The sequence below is a fragment of the Nelumbo lutea genome, chromosome 5, assembly GCF_056320005.1.
Source record: "Nelumbo lutea isolate HS-2025 chromosome 5, American lotus-T2T, whole genome shotgun sequence".
NCBI lineage: Eukaryota > Viridiplantae > Streptophyta > Magnoliopsida > Proteales > Nelumbonaceae > Nelumbo > Nelumbo lutea.
In genome coordinates, this window is record NC_142688.1 from 60944078 (window position 1) to 60964415 (window position 20338).

Below are 20338 nucleotides of genomic sequence, written 5' to 3' on the forward strand. Positions count from 1 at the left end.
GTTGCCCTCTAGCCCATCAGCCAAGCTATTCTCTGATCTCTAGAATATCTCTAGCCCATTAAACTTTTAATTGCATATCTCTAGAAAAACATTTAAAACGTCTGATTTCATTTTTGTAGCTCTATTCAGTTTGTTGCTTGATGATAGCCAGCTAATAATACTTTAGAGTCACCCACAATAATCGATCTCTCAATACCCATTTCCCTAGCCTTTTGATTGCTAACGATAGCTCTGCCCTAATGGAATCTCCTTCCCTATTGGACTTGTGTATATTGCAAGTAAATTCCAATTCCCATCTCTTATTACCGACCCCCCCCCCCAAATTCCAAATGGTCCTGATTTCCCCACACTACTTCCACCAAAATTCAGCTTCAACCATCCCCTGATTGGTGCTGCCCACTCCTTAACTTTTGGTTTTCCTGATGAATAAACCAGCAATTGCACTCCAATTTTTAAGTCATCCATTGTGAAATATGAAACAGAGCCAAAATCTTCACCGAATGTGCTACCCTTATAGTGAAGCTTTAAACAATTGCCTCCTTGCTTCTTTCTTCCCCCTCAAACATCCCTTTGTTCCTTTCCTCCCTCAGTCCATAACACCAATACTCTCGTGCACCTCCACATGATTCTACCTCTTCTTTGTGGGCCTCTTGACTGTTGTCGTGAGAAACATGTCCAAGCTAGCAGGGTGCTCCAAATGCACCAAAAACAATCACAAAACCATTCCCAAATACAACAAACAAAAGGATAAGAAATTAGCAAGTGATAAGCAGTCTCACCATTGGATTTGCACATGAAGCACCAGATGGGAAAAACATCAGTTGGGTCTCTTCCCTTGCAAAAGATCATAGGTATTAATACTTCCATGGAAAACTTCCCAAGAGAATACAGCTTAGGAAGAATAGGAGCACATCACTTCACAAGGAAAGACAAGGGAGGAGGATTAGGCGACACTAAAGATTTGATGAAAGAGGCACAAGATTTAATTTTATTACCCGAAAATCCTCCCAAGACTAGAAGGGTAAAGAGAGAAGGAAAAAATCTAAAAGGAGATTCACCAACCCAAAGATCCTCCCAAGATTGAATTTTATTACCCAAGAAAAGATAATAGAAACGAAGGAAGGATTAGGCGACACTAAAGATTTGATGAAAGAGGCACAAGATTTAATTTTATTACCCGAAAATCCTCCCAAGACTAGAAGGGTAAAGAGAGAAGGAAAAAATCTAAAAGGAGATTCACCAACCCAAAGATCCTCCCAAGATTTAATTTTATTACGCAAGAAAAGATAATAGAAACGAAGGAAGGATATCGTGGATGGCTTCCCAAGGTGAAGAAAGGGTAGTGCATCAGCCCAACATCCCACCCATTGTCCTTAATCCCATGAATACTTGTCACAACCCTTTGCCACAATGTCTCATTTTCCATTGAGAAATTCCATAACCATTTGCCAACGAGTGCCTTCTAACTCTGATTGCCTATTCGCAAGCCACCTTCTACCTCCCACACACTACCTCCCAATTAACTAAATGATATTTCTTCCCCAACCCAGGTTCCCAAAGGAAGTCTCCCACTATCTTCTCAATCCTAATTATAATTGCTTGAAACATCCTAAAAATTGAGAGATAGTACATACAAAGATTGGCTAAAGTGGTCTTAATCAAAGTAATTCTTCCCCCAAGGGAGATGTAGTTCTTTTTCCAAACTGCCAACTTCTCAAATTTCTCTACCAATGGATTCCAAAAGTTGCTCACTCTAGGGTTGGCACCCAATGGAAGACCTAGCTAATTCATTGGCCATTCATAAATTTGACCCTGCTACCATACTCTTAACCTATTTAACCTTCAAATTTGGCATTCTCTCAAATAACCTCACCACTAGTTTCAAACATTCAAATTAATAATTATTCTACCCATCACAAGATACGATAATATCATTAGCAAATTGTAAATTACTCATCGCAACCCCTCCTCTCCCCACATTCCAACCTATAATCAACTGCATCCTATCAATTTGTGAAATAAGTTAAATAAAAACATCAACAATGAGGGAAAAGGGAAAAGTGGATCACCTTGCCTCAATCCCCTATTACCCCTAAAGAACTCCACAAAACCATTCACAGTGATCGAAAAATGACAAGTTTGCAAGCATCCCCTTACCCATTTACACCATCTCTCCCCAAATCTATACTCCCTCACGACATCTATAGAAAGTCCCAATCTACAAGATCATAAGCTTTCTCTAGGTCCAGCTTGATTATTGCTCCCTTCCTTCACAATCTTCTTAATTCCTCTAAAAATTCATTTTCAATAAAAATCTGATTAGTAATTGTCTCTCTTGAACAAAAATCCCTTGATAATGAGTGATAATATAAGGTAGGACTTTCTTGATTCTCAAGGAGAGCACTTTAAGAATGATTTTGTACAAGCTAGTAATCAAACTAATAGGCTCTCTCTCTCTCCACACCATAAGTCTCTCAATCTCTTCCTGGAAACCCTAGCCCTAGATCCATGGACTCTTCCATTGTCGGCTCAAGGTGTCTTTGTCGCTTCATGAGTTCATCTCTTCCTCTTTGTCTCTTCCCCCAACCTCACTGTCTCCTTTGCCTTTTTCCCAACCAAATGTTGAAAGCTTGAAGGGGACTCTTGAGGCAAGTTGGAGGAAGAGAGGGGATTGGAAAGAAGAAGAGTGGAGGAGACTGGTAGAATCTGGAATCTGATTTGGGGTGAATTCGAGAGTTTAAAGAAGAAGGATATGGAAAAAGAAGAAAGGGGTAAGCCGAGTCTATTAGGACAGAAGAAAGAAAAGGAGATAGGGATCCAGGGTAATGAAGTTTTAGAGCGAAGGATCATCCAGGAAGAAGATGGGCCAGATAAGGTAAGGGTTTATCACTCTATTGCAGGAAAAAAGAAGGAAGTCAGAAGTGGAAAGATTGAGGTCGGATGTTGAAGGTGATATTGAGTTTAGTGGAAGGGGTGAAAGAAGGAGAAAGCCAAACTGGTGGAAGGGGTGTAAAAGGGCTTGAGACTGATCTATAAAAAAAAAGGGCTTGAGACTGCGAGGAAAGGGAGAGCTATCAAAGATTTACTTAGAAAGGAAAAGCCAGACATTGTGATGATTCAAGAAAAAAAATTGATGGGGAATGATGGGAAATGGATAAGAAGCATTTGAAGTTCAATAGGTATTAGGAGGTCTTCCGGTCCTTCTTGTGGGGTCTCGATAGGAATGGTGACAATGTGGAAGGATGATGTGGTTAAGTCAACAAAGGAATTAATAGGGAGATTCTCGATATCAATGAAATTCAAAAATATCAAGGATGGTTTTATATGGGTACTCACCAATGTTTATGGTCCAAATAGATACCGGGAAAGAAATGAAATGTAGGGGGAATTTTATGCTATTAGGGGTTTATGGGATGGGTCGTGGTGTGTGGCAGGTGATTTTAATGTTGTGAGATTCTCGAACGAAACAAAGAACAACCAACAAGTCACCACTAGTATGAGGAGATTCAATGATTTTATAGAGACTTGTAAGCTGATTGAAATCCCCCCCTATCGCAAGCCTGATTCACTTGGTTGAATTTTCAAGAACTACCCCATTGCTCAAAATTAGACAAATTCCTCTTTAATGAACTTTGGGAATCCCATGTAGGAAACCTGAAACCTGGTGTCAAGAGCTCTATCTAGAGTCACCTAAGATCACTGACCTATTAAGTTAGGTTGAGAAAACTTTGCAAATGGCCCTACCCCATTGATGGGGATCAGTCCATGCATTATAAGACCTATTCTCGTAAGAAGAAGTCCAACAAACAGGTTCTGATTTGGCATGGAGAAGACTCTTGGGACTTGGACTGATCTGGTCAGGGATATTTTCGTCATTTTGACCAGCCCAAATGTGGAATTGGGCTATAGCATCTTGTTCCTATAGTTTAGTAGTGCTTGTCTTTCAATTTTCAGATTATTTGCATTAGTAGATAGAAAGTTATTGTTTTTCTTGATGCACAAGACAAAGAGTGGCACTTTTTGTAATTATGGTGAACAGTGTTCCGGGCCACACAAGTCACTCTATAAATAGATGTAATCTCTTCTTTTTGAGGCTAATGAATGAATGAAGATTTCTTAAGAGGTCTCTTGCTGTATGGAGTGATTCCTACAAACCCTAGAGTGATTCTAGGACCCCTTGGAGTGGTTCCTTGGGATTTCTCTCTCTTTTCTCTTTCTCTACCCTTTCTCCTCTCTCTTTCTGTCTTGTGTTAGTTTTTTCCAGCCCTACTGCATCAGTTTGGTATCAGAGCGCCAAGTTTCAAATAGCTCATTACCATGGTAGAAACATGAGAGGAAGATTAAGTGAACAAACTAAAGAAGAGTTGTTGCTTGCACTTATTAATCGAGTGGACATCCTAGAAGCTCAAGTCAAAGTGTTGATGGAAAAACAAGAAGAGAAAAACAGCACTGGTGTTCCACATGGAGGAGCTGAAGCAAAGGGTTCTAACACCAATAACCCTACTGGTCCACATGCGAACCACCCTAAGGTCTCGAACTCTACAAACTCAAGGTACTTTAAATGATTTATATGATGAGTTGGTGGAGCATTCTAAGACTAATATAGATGACTATCGGGATGACATTACTAGTAAAGTGAAGATAGAAGTTCCTAGTTTTAGAGGTGATATCAATCCACGAGTTTTCTCCAATTGGTTGGCAGAACTAGAGGAATACTTTGATTGGTTTGATATGTCAGATGAAAGACGGTTTAGATTTGCTAAACTTAAACTTGCAGACCATGCAAAAGTATGGTGGAGTGTGGAGAATAGATTACAGAATATGGGTAAGCGTACTATCACCCATTGGGAAGATATGAAGCATTACTTGGAGGAGAAATATTTTCCTAATGACTTCCAAGATTCTCTTCAAGATAAGATGATGACATTGAGACAAGGCAGCTTATCTGTGTCTGAGTACATGAAGAAGTTTGATGAAGTACATGCAGAAGTTTGATGAGTTTACTATTAGATGTCAGTCTACAGAAAGTGAGAAGCAAAAATTAACCCGATTTCGGAATGGTTTAAGGGCTGACATTTGAAGGGAAATGATGGCTGCACGAGTTTATGATGTAGATGATGCTTTTCAGATGGCTCTTAAAATAGAGAAGAGCTTGAAGCAAGTGAATAGTAGGAGGTTTGGTATTCAAGTAATGTGGTTCCAATAAGGTCTAATGGTTCCAAGTATCAGGGAGCAGATAACAAGGGAAAGAACATCATGATTGATGCTAATAAAAGGGGAACAACAAAAAATACTTGTTTCAAGTGTGGTCGAAAGGGCCACTATGCATTTCAATGCCCTAATAAAAATCTACACATATGGTGTGAGAAGGAAGGACAAGTGAAAGATGATGGAGGAGGCCTTGGTGAAGAGGAGTACACTGGGTCTGAACATGAAGAAGAAGATGACAACAATCTTGTTGGAGTTGTTAGACGCATTTTAGCATCCTCTAAAGAAGAAAAGAAAGAAGATTGGCTTCGTACAGCGATCTTCCTCACCTTTGTCAAGAGCGGAGACAAACTTTGCAAGCTAATTATTGATGGTGGTAGCAGCATGAATGTGGTTTCTGCGGCAACTATTGAAAGGCTCAATCTAGTTGCACAACCTCATCGTCAACCATACAAGATTGCTTGGTTAAACAAGATGACACTTCAGGTAGAACAAAGAGCTCTTGTTTCTATTTCCTATGGGTCTTATGTTGATGATATTTGGTGTGATGTTATTCCTATGAATGTTAGACATATTCTATAGGCCGACCATGGATTTACGATAGGGATGTATACTATTGTGGGAAAGAGAATACATATTACTTTCTATTTAATGGAAAGAGAATTGTTATGAAACCTATGTCACCTGATGAGATCAAGAAGCGAACTAAGGCCCCTCAAAAGGCAGCTCCAGCCCAGAAACAAGTAGTTGAACAAAAGAAGCAACATCTCCTGCTGTCCAATAAGCAATTTGAGGAGGAAAGCAAAGAATAAGACCTTATTTATGCCCTAATAGTGAAAGAAGTGAATAAACCAACACATGCCCCTATTTCAAAGGTGCTAAAAGAGGTTAAAGACTCGTTGGCTGATTTTTCAAATTTGATCCCAGAAGAGTTGCCTGATGAATTACCACCTCGACATGATGTCCAACATACAATAGACTTGACTCCCGAGTCTCAACTACCTAATTTGCCTGCACACCGGATGAATCCCATAGAACATGCTGAGTTGAAGAGGCAAGTGGATGATCTACTGAAGAAGGGCTTCATTAGAGAGAGTCTCAACACGTGTTGTACCAGCTCTACTCACTCCCAAGAAGGATGGCTCATGGAGGATGTGCGTTGATAGCAAAGAAATCAACAAGATTACAACCAAGTACCGGTTCCCTATTCCACACTTAGATGACATCCTCGATATGATGAGCGGAGATACAATTTTCTCCAAAATTGATCTTAGAAGCGGATATCACCAAATTAGGATTCGACTTGGAGATGAAGGCCAACAAACAAGTTCTGATTTGGCATGGAAAAGACTCTTTGGACTTGGACTGATCTGGTCAGGGGTATTTTCGTCATTTTGACCAACCCAAATGTGGACTTTGGGCTATAGCATCTTGTTCCTATAGCTTAGTAGTGCTTGTCGTTCAATTTTTAGATTAATTGCATTAGTAGATAGTAAGTTATCGTGTTTCTTGATGCACAAGACAAAGAGTGGCACTTTTTGTAATTATGGTGAACAGTGTTCCGGGCCACACAAGTCACTCTATAAATAGATGTATTCTCTTCCTTTTGAGGCTAATGAATGAATGAGGATTTCTTAAGAGCACTCTTGCTGTATGGAGTGATTCCTACAAACCCTAGAGTGATTCTAGGACCCCTTGGATTTCTACCCTTTCTCCCCTCTTTCTGTCTTGTGTTAGTTTGTTCCAGCCCTACTGCATCACCCATTTAGGTTTGAAAACATGTGGTTTACACATCCAAACCTTGTGAGAAATGTGGAGGCATGATGGAAGGAGGAGTTAAGATGAGTGGAATGGAAAGGAATGTGATGTATTTAGCAAAATGATCTTAAAGGCTGATTAGGACACTATAATTAAACGTTGGAAAGTTGGAAGAGAGAGGGTCCCAATCACCCTTCTACAGTTTGTTGATGATATTACACTTTCTGTGGGGGTGGAAAGCAAATTTTGGTAAGGAATTTGAAGAATTTGGTGAAGAAATTTGAGCTTACCTCTACTCTAAAAATCAACCTTCAAAAGAGTTGCATAACAAGAATTAACATAGAGGAAGAGGAAATGAACTTTGTTGCAGATATTAGAGTGTCCTATTGCTAATTGGCCTCTGACCTACCTAGGACTTCCTCTAGGTGCAAATCCTAAGGAGAGCAAATTCTGGAACTCCATAGTGGAGAGATGTGCAAAGAAACAAGCAACTTGGAAGAGGAATTATGCATCTTTGGGAGGAAGGATTACTCTAATTAAATCCATGCTTGCTAAACTTCCAATCTATTTCCCATCAGTTTTTAGAATCCCCCAAAAAGAAGCAAAAAAAAATTTGAGAAGATTATAAGGGATTTTTTGGGGGAGCCATGCGATGGAAAGAAGGATCATCTGGTTAAGTGGGAGGTTGTGTAGGAAAGGAACAAATTGTGGCATGAACTAATAACTAGCATAAATGGAAGGTTGGAAAATGGTTACGATGCAGGTGTATCTACTAGAGCTACTCTAGCCTCACCTTGTAAAGCGGTTCACAGCATTCTACCTCACTTTCTTCGTTTCGTCAGGTATGATGTTTGCTTTGGGGCTTCTATTACATTTTGGGGTGATACTTGGGTTGGTTCTTGTCCGTTAATGAAGCTCTTCCCCTCCTTATACTCGGTTTCTTTGTACAAAAATGAGTGTGTCAAGATTTTTTGCTCCTCCAATACATCCTATGGGACTTAACTGGGGCTTTGATTTCCATAAACGACTTAGGGATAACAAGCTTTATGCTTGTACCAATCTTCTACAACTCCTTCAGGATGTTTGCTTGGACCCTGGTAAACCTTGCTACACAGTGTATGCCCTTAGCTCCAATCAGATTGATGTACATTAAAACATTTATTGTAAATGAATAAAGTACATATTTGATTCATGTTATTGTGGTGTGTTTCTGTGTAATACCCTTAAACTTGGCACTTATGAGACTTGTGCTAGTTTAGAATGTTCGCAACCGTTGGATAAGTCCAGGGAGATTTATCTTGCTAAGGCTGATACTGATGTGCCGCCAAATGTTGGGGTGGCCTGTCTCAACTGCCAGGGTGAGACCCGAGGTACATGTAGTGTAGGTTTATTTGAAACCCTAAACCGGACCAGATTTCTAGTATTGCCCTGGACCTTGGAGATTGATGGGCAAAACTAGAAAGTTACACCTGACCCCTAAACTCGATTATAATACTGCACTAGATGTCGGATTGAGTTTTCTTTGATATGCCAATCAGTGAGATCCTTAGAGGAGGTCAAAACCTGCGTATGTTGGGACAGTCTGAAAATCCATCTGAGTGGGTGATCATAGTGACAAGATCAGCCCCTTTGTCGAACATAGGTAATGATCGGGGATGCACTCTCTTGATGGAAACCAAGACTGCCAGCAACCGATTTCAATCGTTGAAATTTGTTTTGCAAAATATATTTATATATGGATATATGCACACACACACACACACACACACACACACACACACACACACACACACACACACACACACACACACAAACACACACACACATATATATATATATATTATGGTTTCGAAATGTTTGCAAAAGGTTTTAATTCACAGGGTCCATGTGAGTAGAGAATGCAGCACTGTTCCTTGCAGCCGAGGGAGAGGCCCTCTCTTGTCGAGCAGTGTTTGATCATTATGGACTGAGAGGTTAAGTGTAAGACCATTGAGGATAATACCTGATGGGCTAATCTTGCATCTGCCCATAGTCCCTGGCTTTTTATAAGGTGGCTTGGCCCAGAGACCACTTAGTGTAAGTGTTGGGCCCATTAAGAGCCCATGAGATGGGATCAGGGGGTTCACTATCCATAACAGTGTATTCGGCCAGGCCTTGTAACAGAGGCTGGGCTGAACCCATGTGGCTGATGTGTAGATCAATGTTTGGGTCCCACGCCATACAAAGAAGCCTAGCTGGGCAGCAGTTTGGAAAGCCGCTGAGCACATAAGACTTATTGGGCCTAAAGCCCATTTCGAACTGGTTTAGTGAGACTAATTAAAGAGGGGCGGATCTGGGATTTGGATTAACAGATAGGATAGGGTCTTACCCTATCCACTCAGAGAGTCTAGATCCAAATAGAGATTTGGATCTGGAAACCTCCTAATGAAATTAGGAGAGATCTGATCTAATCTGCAGATAACATAAGTCTAGATTCAAATAAGGATTTGAATTAGGAAACTCCTAATAGGATTAGGCGCTGATCTCTTTAAATCAATAAAAGGAGGAGGGGACGAACCATTCAGTTCATTCAAAAACATCTCATCCCAGAGATCAGATCTCAGACACACAGAGAGGAAACAGCAACAGTGTGACTGTGCCATCTTCTCCCCGCGTTCTCCTCCATTTGCCGCCACCTGCCAATTCGATCTGTTTTGTAGGAGCGATCAAGAATAGTTCTTGATATCAACCTTTGGAGAAAGACTGATCTGAAGTCGTGCTCACAGCCTCCATCGAATCCTTACTGAAGGGTTCGGTTCTTGGGAAGAACATTGTTGATTATGCTCCACCCTACACTGTGTCATCTTTAGCGGGAGCAGTCTTTGGAGATTTTCTTTGGGCGTGAACACCTTCATTAGAGGATATTGTTTCTTCGTATCAGGTATCACCCTCTCCTACCTTTTGGTTTCAGATCTGGTTCGGTTCTTTGTTCAAGATTGATCCTTGAAAATGTAGATTTTCTAAAACAAGGAATGTGATTCCCAGATGGAGAGAGAAATTTTTGAAATTTTGCCCAACCTACCTACAAGGTTCGGCCATCCATATGATGGATCTCTCATCCCTTCAGTGGTATCAGAGCCATGGTTCAAATCTTGAACCGAAATAGACTAGATCTGAACCTTCACAAATGGGCAGAAGGCGTTCTACCCGATTTGCGCAGATTATGGTTTTTCTAGGAAATCGGTTCCCAGTTAAAGGGCGAATGATCTGAAATTAATTTTTTATAAATCTAGAATTTATTTAGAATTGTTCTTTATGATTTCCTTGATTTATGGGTTGTTCGTACAAAGGAGATCAAAATCTTTAATGGCGTAGGAAATCTGCGATTTCACAGCTCTATTCATTCTGGCCTGTAATTAATTTTTTTTAATTTTTTAGACTGAATGTATAGGTATTCGATCTGATGTAATATTAATAGAAAATTAGGGTTTTTCTATTTTATTTAATTCAAGATCAAAGCTACATGCACTAGAGAAGGAGATTTCACAGATGGGAAAATCGCTATCTACGCTGACATTTGTTTTGCAGGTTTGAGATGTGCGAACAACCCTGTTACTGATTTCTGATTGTCTTTTATCAGTAATTAATTTCATATCGTTTTCTTGAATTATTTCTTGAATTGAAAATCAAACCCTAGACCCATTCAAACCAAATTGGACCAAACTGGTCAGACCGAATATGTGGTTCGATGGGGGTTGTTCTTAGCCCTAATTTCCCACTTTTGGGTCAAGGGCTTGATATTTAATTGAGGGATTTAATTCGGCCCACACCTGTAAGGCCCAATTTTAAGAGTTAAAACTGCTAAACGCCCACTAATTGCATATGAGTTATATGGGTCGAATTGCTTAACCCTATTCGGCCCATATACCTAGATAATTTTAATTAATAATATTATGGATTAAAATAGGGCTTTAACAATGGGCTTTATAGATATTAATTGATTGGATCAATTTTATCCCTGCATGTGATGTATGGACGTGTGATGTGCGACGCTCATGGGCCATAAGTACTTGGCCCATGCAGATACGATAGTGGCTCTTGCGCACACCATGGCTGAATGCACATCATTGCCATGGTGTCCGTAAAGATCATTCGATGATCTCCCTCAGTGGTGGACCCCACACCCCTGAAAAAGGATACGTGCGGAACCCTAGCCGCTTAGGGCCCACCAAAAATCTGGCTTTATAAAAGTCAGTGAGAACCACTTTGGTTTGACCTAAATTAAACTAGGGCATAACTTTTGTTCCCTCCTGCAATATGAGTGCATGTGATAGGGAGATTCATATGATGAACTCTCTAAAGGCCTTCCATCATTAGCATGAAGATGGGTCCTTCAGTAATGAGGAAATGCACCATAAAATTGGGCTATCCATTTGTTGCTGGATTTGTCGGAATGTTTCATAAGATGATAGGGGTGTCATAGACCGATGTGGGAGGGGCCTTACCAAAAAATGGAACTCTCTCACGGTACCTTGGTGTTCACGAATATGATGGGAGAGCACTCACTAGACAGAAAGGTTTAACCTAAAATGGCAATAAACCTTGTCTGACAAAGGCCAAAGGGAAAGCTCATATGATGAGTGGATATGATCCTTCATAGAAAGGTGGTATGGTTATGTAGCTGAAATAGTTGGCTCCATGCACCCTATGTGATTTCCCACATTTCTAGAGACAATTCGCAGTCTCCATCACTGAGATGGGAGGGAAATCTCAGAGATGAACAAATGGAAATGGAACATAGATTAAAAGCCATATCTATGTAGATAACATGAATCAAGTTGGGTTGTGGACTAATGTTTGTTGTTTTATCAGAAAATGGCAAACGGACAATTTGCAAAACTTTTGGATGACAATAAGCTTAAGGGCCCAAACTATGCCAACTGGTATTGTAACCTAACGCTGGTCTTGACCTCTGAAAAATTGGATAACATGGCTAAGAATCCTGCCCCGGAGTGTCCGGGAGATGGGGCTTCTGAGGCCCGGAGAAGGGACTATCAAGAATGGGAGGAGAAAAACTCCCTCGCCCGATGCTATATCATTGCCTCCCTGGACAATCCGATACAGAGGCAGTTTGATCAGATCGAACTTTCCAATGACATATTGAATAGTTTAAAGACAATATACGAAGAACAGAATCGTTCTACTCGGCAGAAGGTCTTGAAACAGTTCATGAATGCACAGATGTCCAAAGGGCCAGCAAGTTCATGACCATTGTCTTCGGATGATGGGTTATATCATTGAGCTTGAGGCTCTTGGATCCGGGCTGGATCATGTGACCTAGATAAACGTCATTCTCAACTCTTTGCCTCTGTCCTTCATTCTGTTCATCATGAACTAAAACATGAATAAGCTGAATGTCAGCATTCAGGAACTCAACAATATGTTGCAGAGGGCCAAAGAACTGATCAAAAAGGATGAGCCCCTACCCATGCTTGTTGAAGCTGGCAAGCAGGGCAAGAAAAGGAGGGCAAAGAGAAAAGCCCCAGAAAAATACCACCAAACCCAAGAAACAGAGGAAAGACAAGGCATCAAATGCCTGTCATTTTTGTAAGCAGACCGGCCACTGGAAGAAGAACTGTCCTCAATACCTAGAATCCAAGAAAGGTAATTTCAAATCCTGTCTCATAGAAACCAATCTGTTGGTTTTCTTCTGTGTCCTGGTGTATTGACTTTGGGGCTTCAACTAATGCGTGTAACTCGCTGCAGGGGTTCAAGGTAAGCAGAAGGCTGACTGACGGAGAAATAACTCTTTACTTGGGGACTTCTGCAAGTGTTGCAGCTGTGGCCATAGGAACCGTAGAGCTATTTTTCAGAGAAGGAATAATTGTACTTAAACATTGTCTTTATGTACAGAATTTGAGAAGAAATTTGATTTCTGTTTCAAAATTGTGTACGGATGGATATTCTATTCTTTTTGGTAATACAATTACTGTTAAAATAAATAACAAATTCATCGCATACGGAGAACTTGAGAATGGTCTCTATGTTCTCCATCCTTCTCTAGAAACTAACATAGCTAAAACTACGTCGGCTGATATCCCCAAGAAAAGAAACCGTAATACAATTAATCCCACGTGCCTATGGCATTACCGACTTGGTCATATCAGCATTGGTCGTATCACAAGGTTGGTAAAGGATGGTCCTTTGGATTTTCTAACTGTAGAAGATCTTTCCACTTGTGAGCCTTGCCTTCAGTGTAAGATGACAAAACGGCCATTTAACGGTAAGCCTAAAAGATGTACATGCATGATTTAACTTATACATATTGATGTATGTGGTCCCCTGAGTGTTAGGACCCGTAACCAGCACATGTATTTCATTACATTCACCAATGACTATTCTCGGTACGGTTACGTGTACCTAATGAGACACAAGTCCGGATCCTTTGAAAAGTTCAAGGAGTTCAGACAAGAGGTCGAGAAACAGTTAGAGAGAGAAATTAAGACCCTTCAATCGGATCGAAGTGCCAAGTATCTCTCTGACGAATTCAGGGACCACTTGAAGGTCAACGGGATAGTATCACAGTTAGCTCCTCCTGCTACACCACAGCTTAACGGTGTTTCAGATAGGAGGAATAGGACCTTATTGGATATGGTCCGGTCACTTCTCATGCACTCAGAGTTACCCACATCCTTTTGGGGTTTCGCATTAGAGACTGCGATATACGTGCTGAATCGGGTTCCAACCAAATCGGTTCCAAATACTCCATATGAACTTTGGACCGGAAAGAAACCAAGTGTCAAACACTTGAAGATTTGGGGTTGTCCAACGCACGTTAAAAGAACGAGTGCAGACAAATTGGAATCCAAGACCAGTCTTTGCCTATTCGTAAGCTACCCCAAGGGCTCTGTGGGTTACCTATTCTATGACCCAGGAGAACAGAAGGTGTTCTATAGTCGGAATGCCCATTTCTTGGAGGATAATTACATCCTGAACAATCATCGTCAGAAAGTTGTTCTTGATGAGGAAAAGTCAGGGTCAGTGGGAGATGTCCCACAAGTTCCAGGTAGTGACCAACCTAGAAGATCTACCCGGGTATCCAGGCCTCCAGTCCGTTTTGGCTATGACCAGGATAGTTACTTGGTGGAAGCTATGATTTGTGAGGATGATGACTTATGCGGAAGCTATGTTGGACATAGTTTAAGGGTATTACACAGAAAGTGTTTGAGAAACACGTGGAAAGCATGGGACTCCGGCTTATACCAAATTGGACCTAAATGAAACTGAGAGTTGTTAGACAGTGTATGCCCTTAGCTCCAATCAGATTGATGTACATTATAACATTTATTGTAAATGAATAAAGTACATATTTGATTCATGTTATTGTGGTGTGTTTCTGTGTAATACCCTTAAACTGGACACTTATGAGACTCGTGCTAGTTTAGAATGTTCACAGCCGATGGATAAGTCCAGGGAGATTTATCCTACTAAGGCTGACACTGATGTGCCGCCAAATGTTGGAGTGGTCTGTCTCAACTGCCAGGGTGAGACTCGAGGTACATGCAGTGTAGGTTTACTTGAAACCCTGAACCGGACCAGATTTCCAGTATTGCCTTGGACCTTGGAGATTGATGGGCAAAACTGGAAAGTTACACCTAACCCCTAGACTCGATTATGATACTGCACTAGGTGTCAGATTGGGTTTTCTTTGATATGCCAATCAGTGATATCCTTAGAGGGGGTCAAAACCTGGGTATGTTGGGACAGTCTGAAAATTCATTTGAGTGGGTGATCATAGTGATAGGATCAGCCCCTTTGTCGGACAAAGGTAATGATCGGGGATGCACTCTCTCTGACGGAAACCAAGACTGCCAGTAGCCGATTTCAATCGTTGAAATTTGTTTTGCAAAATATATTTATATACGGATATACATACATATACTATGGTTTCAAAATGTTTGCAAAAGGTTTTAATTCCTGTGATCAATGTGAGTAGAGAGTGCAGCACTGTTCCTTGCAACTGAGGGAGAGGCCCTCTCTTGTCAGGTAGTGTTTGATCATTATGGGCTGAGAGATTAAGTGTAAGACCATTGAAGGTAATACCCGATGGGCTAATCTTGCATCTACCCACAGTCCTTAGGTGTTTATAAGGTGGCTTGGCCCAGGGACCACTTAGTGTAAGTGTTGGGCCCATTAAGAGCCCATGAGATGGGCTCAGAGGATTCACTATCCATAACAGTGTATTCGGCCAAGCCTTGTAACAGAGGCTGGGCTGAACCCATGTGGATGATGTGTAGATCAATGTTTGGTTCTCATACCATACAAAGAAGCCCAACTGGGCAGCAGTTTGGAAAGCCACTGAGCACATAAGACTTATTGGGCCTAAAGTCCATTTCGAACTGGTTTAGTGAGACTAATTAAAAAGGGGCGGATCTGGGATTTGGATTAACAGATAGGATAGGGTCTTACCCTATCCACTCAGAAAGTCTAGATCCAAATAGAGATTTGGATCTGGAAACCTCCTAATGAGATTAGGAGAGAGCTTATCTAATCTGTAGATAACATAAGGATTCATCCTTATCACTTAAAGAGAGTCTAGATTGAAATAAGGGTTTGAATCAGGAAACTCCTAATAGGATTAGGAGCTAATCTCTTTAAATCTATAAAAGGAGGAGGGGGCGAACCATTCAGTTCATTCAAAAACATCTCATCCCAGAGATCAGATCTCAGATCACACAAAGAGAAGACAGCAACAGAGTGACTGAGCCATCTTCTCCCTGCGTTCTCCTCCAGTTGCCGCCACCTACCAATTCAATCTCCTGTTTTGTAGGAGCGATAAAGAATAGTTCTTGATATCAGCCTTTGGAGAAAGGCTGATCTGAAGTCATGCTCAAAGCCTCCATCGAATCCTTGCTGAAGGGTTCGATTCTTGGGAAGAACACTGTTGATTCTGCCCCACCCTACACTGTGTCATCTTCAATGGGAGCAGTCTTTGGAGATTTTCTTTGGGCGTGAACACCTTCATTGGAGGATATTGTTTCTTCGTATCAGGTATCACCCTCTCCTACCTTTTGGTTTCAGATCTAGTTCGGTTCTTGGTTCAAGATTGATCCTTGAAAATGCAGACTTTCTAAAACAGGGAAAGTGATTCCCAGATGGGAGAGTGAATTTTTTGAAATTTCGCCCAACCTACCTGCAGGGTTCGGCCATCCATATGATGGATCTCTCATTCCATCACCTAACAAGCATATTTGGGCCCCCAACCCTAAGGATCTGTTTTCTTGTGCTTCTTTGTCCAAGACCTTTTGTGACTCTTTAGTTTCTTCCTTTCCCTTTAAAGAGTTTTGATGTAGACCCATCCCACCTAGAGTAAGAGCCATTTGTTGGGAAGTAATTCACGGGAAGAAAAATACTATGGACTTGCTAAAAAATAGAAGACCTAAGTCCTATCTTTTTCTTAATTGGTGTCTTGTGCAAATCTAGTAATGAGAGTTGATATTTGGCTTTGGTTTATTTCTTTGATTGAATGCAGGTGAACTTTACCAATAAAGGTTAATATGTTATTTGATCACGCCTTGCTTACTTGGCCAAAGAAGAGGAGGATAATGTGGAGATGTGTTAAAGCAGCCTTGATTTGGACCATCTAGGAAGAGAGGAATGCAAGGATATTCTAAGAGAAGGAGAGAAGCAAGGAAGAAATCAGGACTTGTGTGATGGTTAGGGTGATCCATTGGATCAAGACTCTGGAGGTGTTTTCCCCGTTTTCTTTTGATGATATTTGGAGGAATTGGGAAGTAGTTGCTAAAATCTCTAAGAGAAAGGCCAGAGTGGAAATGGAGGTTGTCTGGGTACCACCATTTGAAGGATTTGTTAAACTGAACTTTGATGGGAAAAACCAAGGTAAGCCAGGCACTTCTAGAATAGGAGGGGTATTGTGAGATGGAGAAGGTAAACTTATAGCACTTTTTTTTGGCCCTGCAGGTATGGGTGACTCCCTCAAAGCAGAACTGCTTGTTGCAATTCAAGGGGTGCAGATAGTTAGTGAGCTAAACTTGGCAAATGTGGTGATTTAAGGGGATTCAAAAATGGTGGTAGAAAGGCTAAAGAATCCAGAGTCTATAATCTGGTGCTACCGGAATGAAGTGAAAAAATTCACATGGCTAACCAGGAATATGAACTTCAGGATGGGTGAGGAGGATCAGCAAATGGGATGGCAGATGCTAGATGCTTTGGCTAAGCAAGGGGTGAACAGGTCTATTCTATTCAGGGCACACTTGTAATGTCTTTCTTTTTGTATGAGAGGTAGCAACTCATGCCTCTCTATGGGATGCTTGCTTGTAAAGATATGACAAAGTTTAATAATAAAATTCAAGTTATTTATAAAAAAAATGATGATTCAATAACTGGCTTACTATTTTTAGACTATTCACTATGTTACTATAATTCAAAAGAAAAACTAAAATGCATATAACTACAAAAGAATATTCTCAAATTAATCAAAACATATAGAAACAAAAAACAAAAGTCAAAATGACAAGTAATTGACATATTTAATGAAGAGAAGATGGCCAAAAGACAAAAATAGAGAGAAAGAGAAAGATACCAGTATAGTCTCTCAATTTTCTACTATTTGATTTATGCAGTTCTTTGAATATGGTCTTTTAAGTCTTAAATGCGCAGTTATTTTTATTCTAATGATTCCTTCAAGGTTTAATAATTAATTCCATATTTCTAGAAAGTTTTCCTGATTTTTATATTTTCTAAATATCTAGTGATATTAGCAAAATATCTCTAAAACTTCGCCATCTCTACATGCGGGAATATCCATCAATATCAAAATTGCGAACCATGGTTGGTGGAACTTGTGTTGTATCAGCTTGCAATTCTTGAATCAACTCATAAAACTAAAAGAGAAAAAGAATCTCAAATTGAACTTGTAAAGTTATGGTTTATTTCATTTTTTTTCATTGAAAAATAGTTATGGTTTATTTCCTTGCTAAGATTTTCTGCTATACCAACACATTTGTACCTTACACCTGAATTTCTTCAATTTGTTACACCACTATATCTTCTTGATTATTGACCCAACCTCAAGTTGATTATTAATCCTGGAACCTTCTTCAACAATTTCCATCTGTTCTAGGTAGTAGCCAATTCTTTCTTGATTGCAGCCCTTAGCCCATTCTTGAGAGGAGTTAAATTTCTTCTATCACTCTCTTTAGTGTTGCATCTAATAGTTACTTCATCAAACTATATATTGAACTACAGATCATGCTTTTTGCTTGAGATTAGTTAACTCATATTGATCATCCTGAATGTCCAGTTGAATGTACTTTTCTTGCAAATGCATCTTCCTCTCTTCCCATGTAGTAATAGGATCATCACCTCTATTCTCCAGACATTGCTCAAGTGTTCTGCACCATTCTTTAAGCATGTCCTGTGAGCCTTGCACTTGCAAATCTAATACTCTTTTTATCAAATATATTGTCAATCAAAATATTCCTCCAATTCTGAAACCCAATCAAAGAATACCCATGAGTCATTATCTCCCTCGAAATCTGGTATGCCCCTTTCTCTTTAAACATTCTTGAAAACTTTACCCCTGTAGTCAACATTATTAGATCTATTTTCTTCCACCACCTTCTCAAACTCAATCAGAGAGCTTAGATATACAGTTCAATAAACTGATTATTATTGATTAGAGACATAACATTGTTTAGAAGACACCCTAAAACTATAGACTCAGTCACTCTGAAAACATAGTGAATAACTATTAGTTCTCATACCAAAATGATGTAGGACCAATAGATCTGACACCAACTAATAGGACCATCCACTCTAACACCAAATTGATATACGACTTAAATGGTCAAAGGATGAGTTTAGGTGGTTAGGATGGGTTTAGGGGCGTGATTTAGGAAAGAAAACACATAAAACTTATGTTAGAAAAGGTCTAGGGGTTTAATCACAAGGATTAAAAACTTCAAAATAGGGAAAATAGGTCCAAGATAGGAATTTTTAATGAAATTCCATTGGTAGGCTCAGAATTGATAGCTTTAGCAGGTAACAAGCTGCCAGATTCAGAGTACATTAGCCACAAAAGGATGAAAATTTGAAAACTAATATAGGGTTCTAGGAGGATTTTTTTTTTTTGAAACATTAACATCAAAACTTCTTCAAAAATGTTTCTTTAATTAGTTCTTTCTACAGATCCAACAACCTTGAAACCGTAACCCGTTTTAATACAAACAGTTGTAACAAGGACTAAACAGAGATTTTCATAACTACAAACTGTGAGGAGCATATCACCGCACATGGGATCAGAGATGGTTTGGCACAAAAAAAGGCTAGACTGGGAATTTTTAGGTTTTTGATGAAAATAGTAGGAAAACTCGCTTAGGTCAATTTTAATATTCTAAGAATGTTCAATGAATGCCCTTGATGAAGAATTTGTGGCTGTTGGCAGATGTAATGGCTTCTTAAAATAAAGGAGAGAAACCCCATATCCACTAAACATGGTACCTAGAATCAATCTAGGTCATGGAAATCAATAATCATAAATAGCATAAGCTTTAACTCATTTAAGATCTCAAATGAACTTCACCTATTCAACATACCCACGTTTTTGCACATTACATGTATATATAGACACCATTGGGGTGACAAATCCTATAAGAACTAGAAGAAAAAAAAAAAACAAAAGCTTACAGAATTGCCAGTATCATAACAAAACAAAATTAATAAACCAAAGACTGAAATTTTAAACACAAGTAGAATATAACTACACAAATCAAACTACTAGGCCAGACCCCATAGATAAAATGCAAAATGACCAACCCTCAATGTCTAAAATATAAAAATAGACACAAATTTCAAAAAACTCCAGTTTTGTTTCTTTCATTCATAGATCGTTTTTATACTTCTGTTTCTGCTGATTTTCCCAATTATTTAATCCCTTTTAACCTCATTAGCTATGAAGATAACCGGATACATGCCTTCCCAGTTTTTGTGTCCACCACAGTTGAAATATGAAGGCGGGAAAGGGCAATTCCTCTGAGATAATCACATTCCTGCAAGGATCATAACATTATTCCGTGAAGACTATGCCTTTTGAAGAAGAGAACAGCACCTGAGAAGCATGTCTTTGCATTTTGAACAGCAAAATAATATCTGAAATGTATTATCTATCCATTTCAAGGATACAGTAAAAGGAACCCATAAATCTAGCACTCCTTAATTGTTTTATATTTTGTAACAAAAGTAAAAGAGAGAATTCATGAAAAGAAAAGGCTTAACAAATAGTAAAAGACGACACCCTTAGAAAAATTTTAAAATTTCTACAAAAAGAGAACATACAAAAAAAAACACAAAAAGAAACTAAACAACCTCTACA

General features: G+C 39.6%; 1 protein-coding gene across 5 annotated transcripts in view; it reads right to left on the bottom strand.

Annotated features, from left to right (window-relative positions):
* Window positions 1–20338, bottom strand: part of LOC148852676 (prolyl 4-hydroxylase 1) — a 92458-nt gene that overhangs the window by 32408 nt on the left and 39712 nt on the right. For all 5 annotated transcript variants that reach the window (XR_016099147.1, XM_088944332.1, XM_088944331.1 and 2 more), the window contains one exon: window positions 19941–20015. Coding sequence is in view for 4 of the 5 variants with exons in the window: in XM_088944332.1 (XP_088800458.1) it covers window positions 19941–20015 (75 nt within the window). In the remaining variant the exon portion in view is untranslated. The remainder of the gene's footprint in view (window positions 1–19940; window positions 20016–20338) is intronic.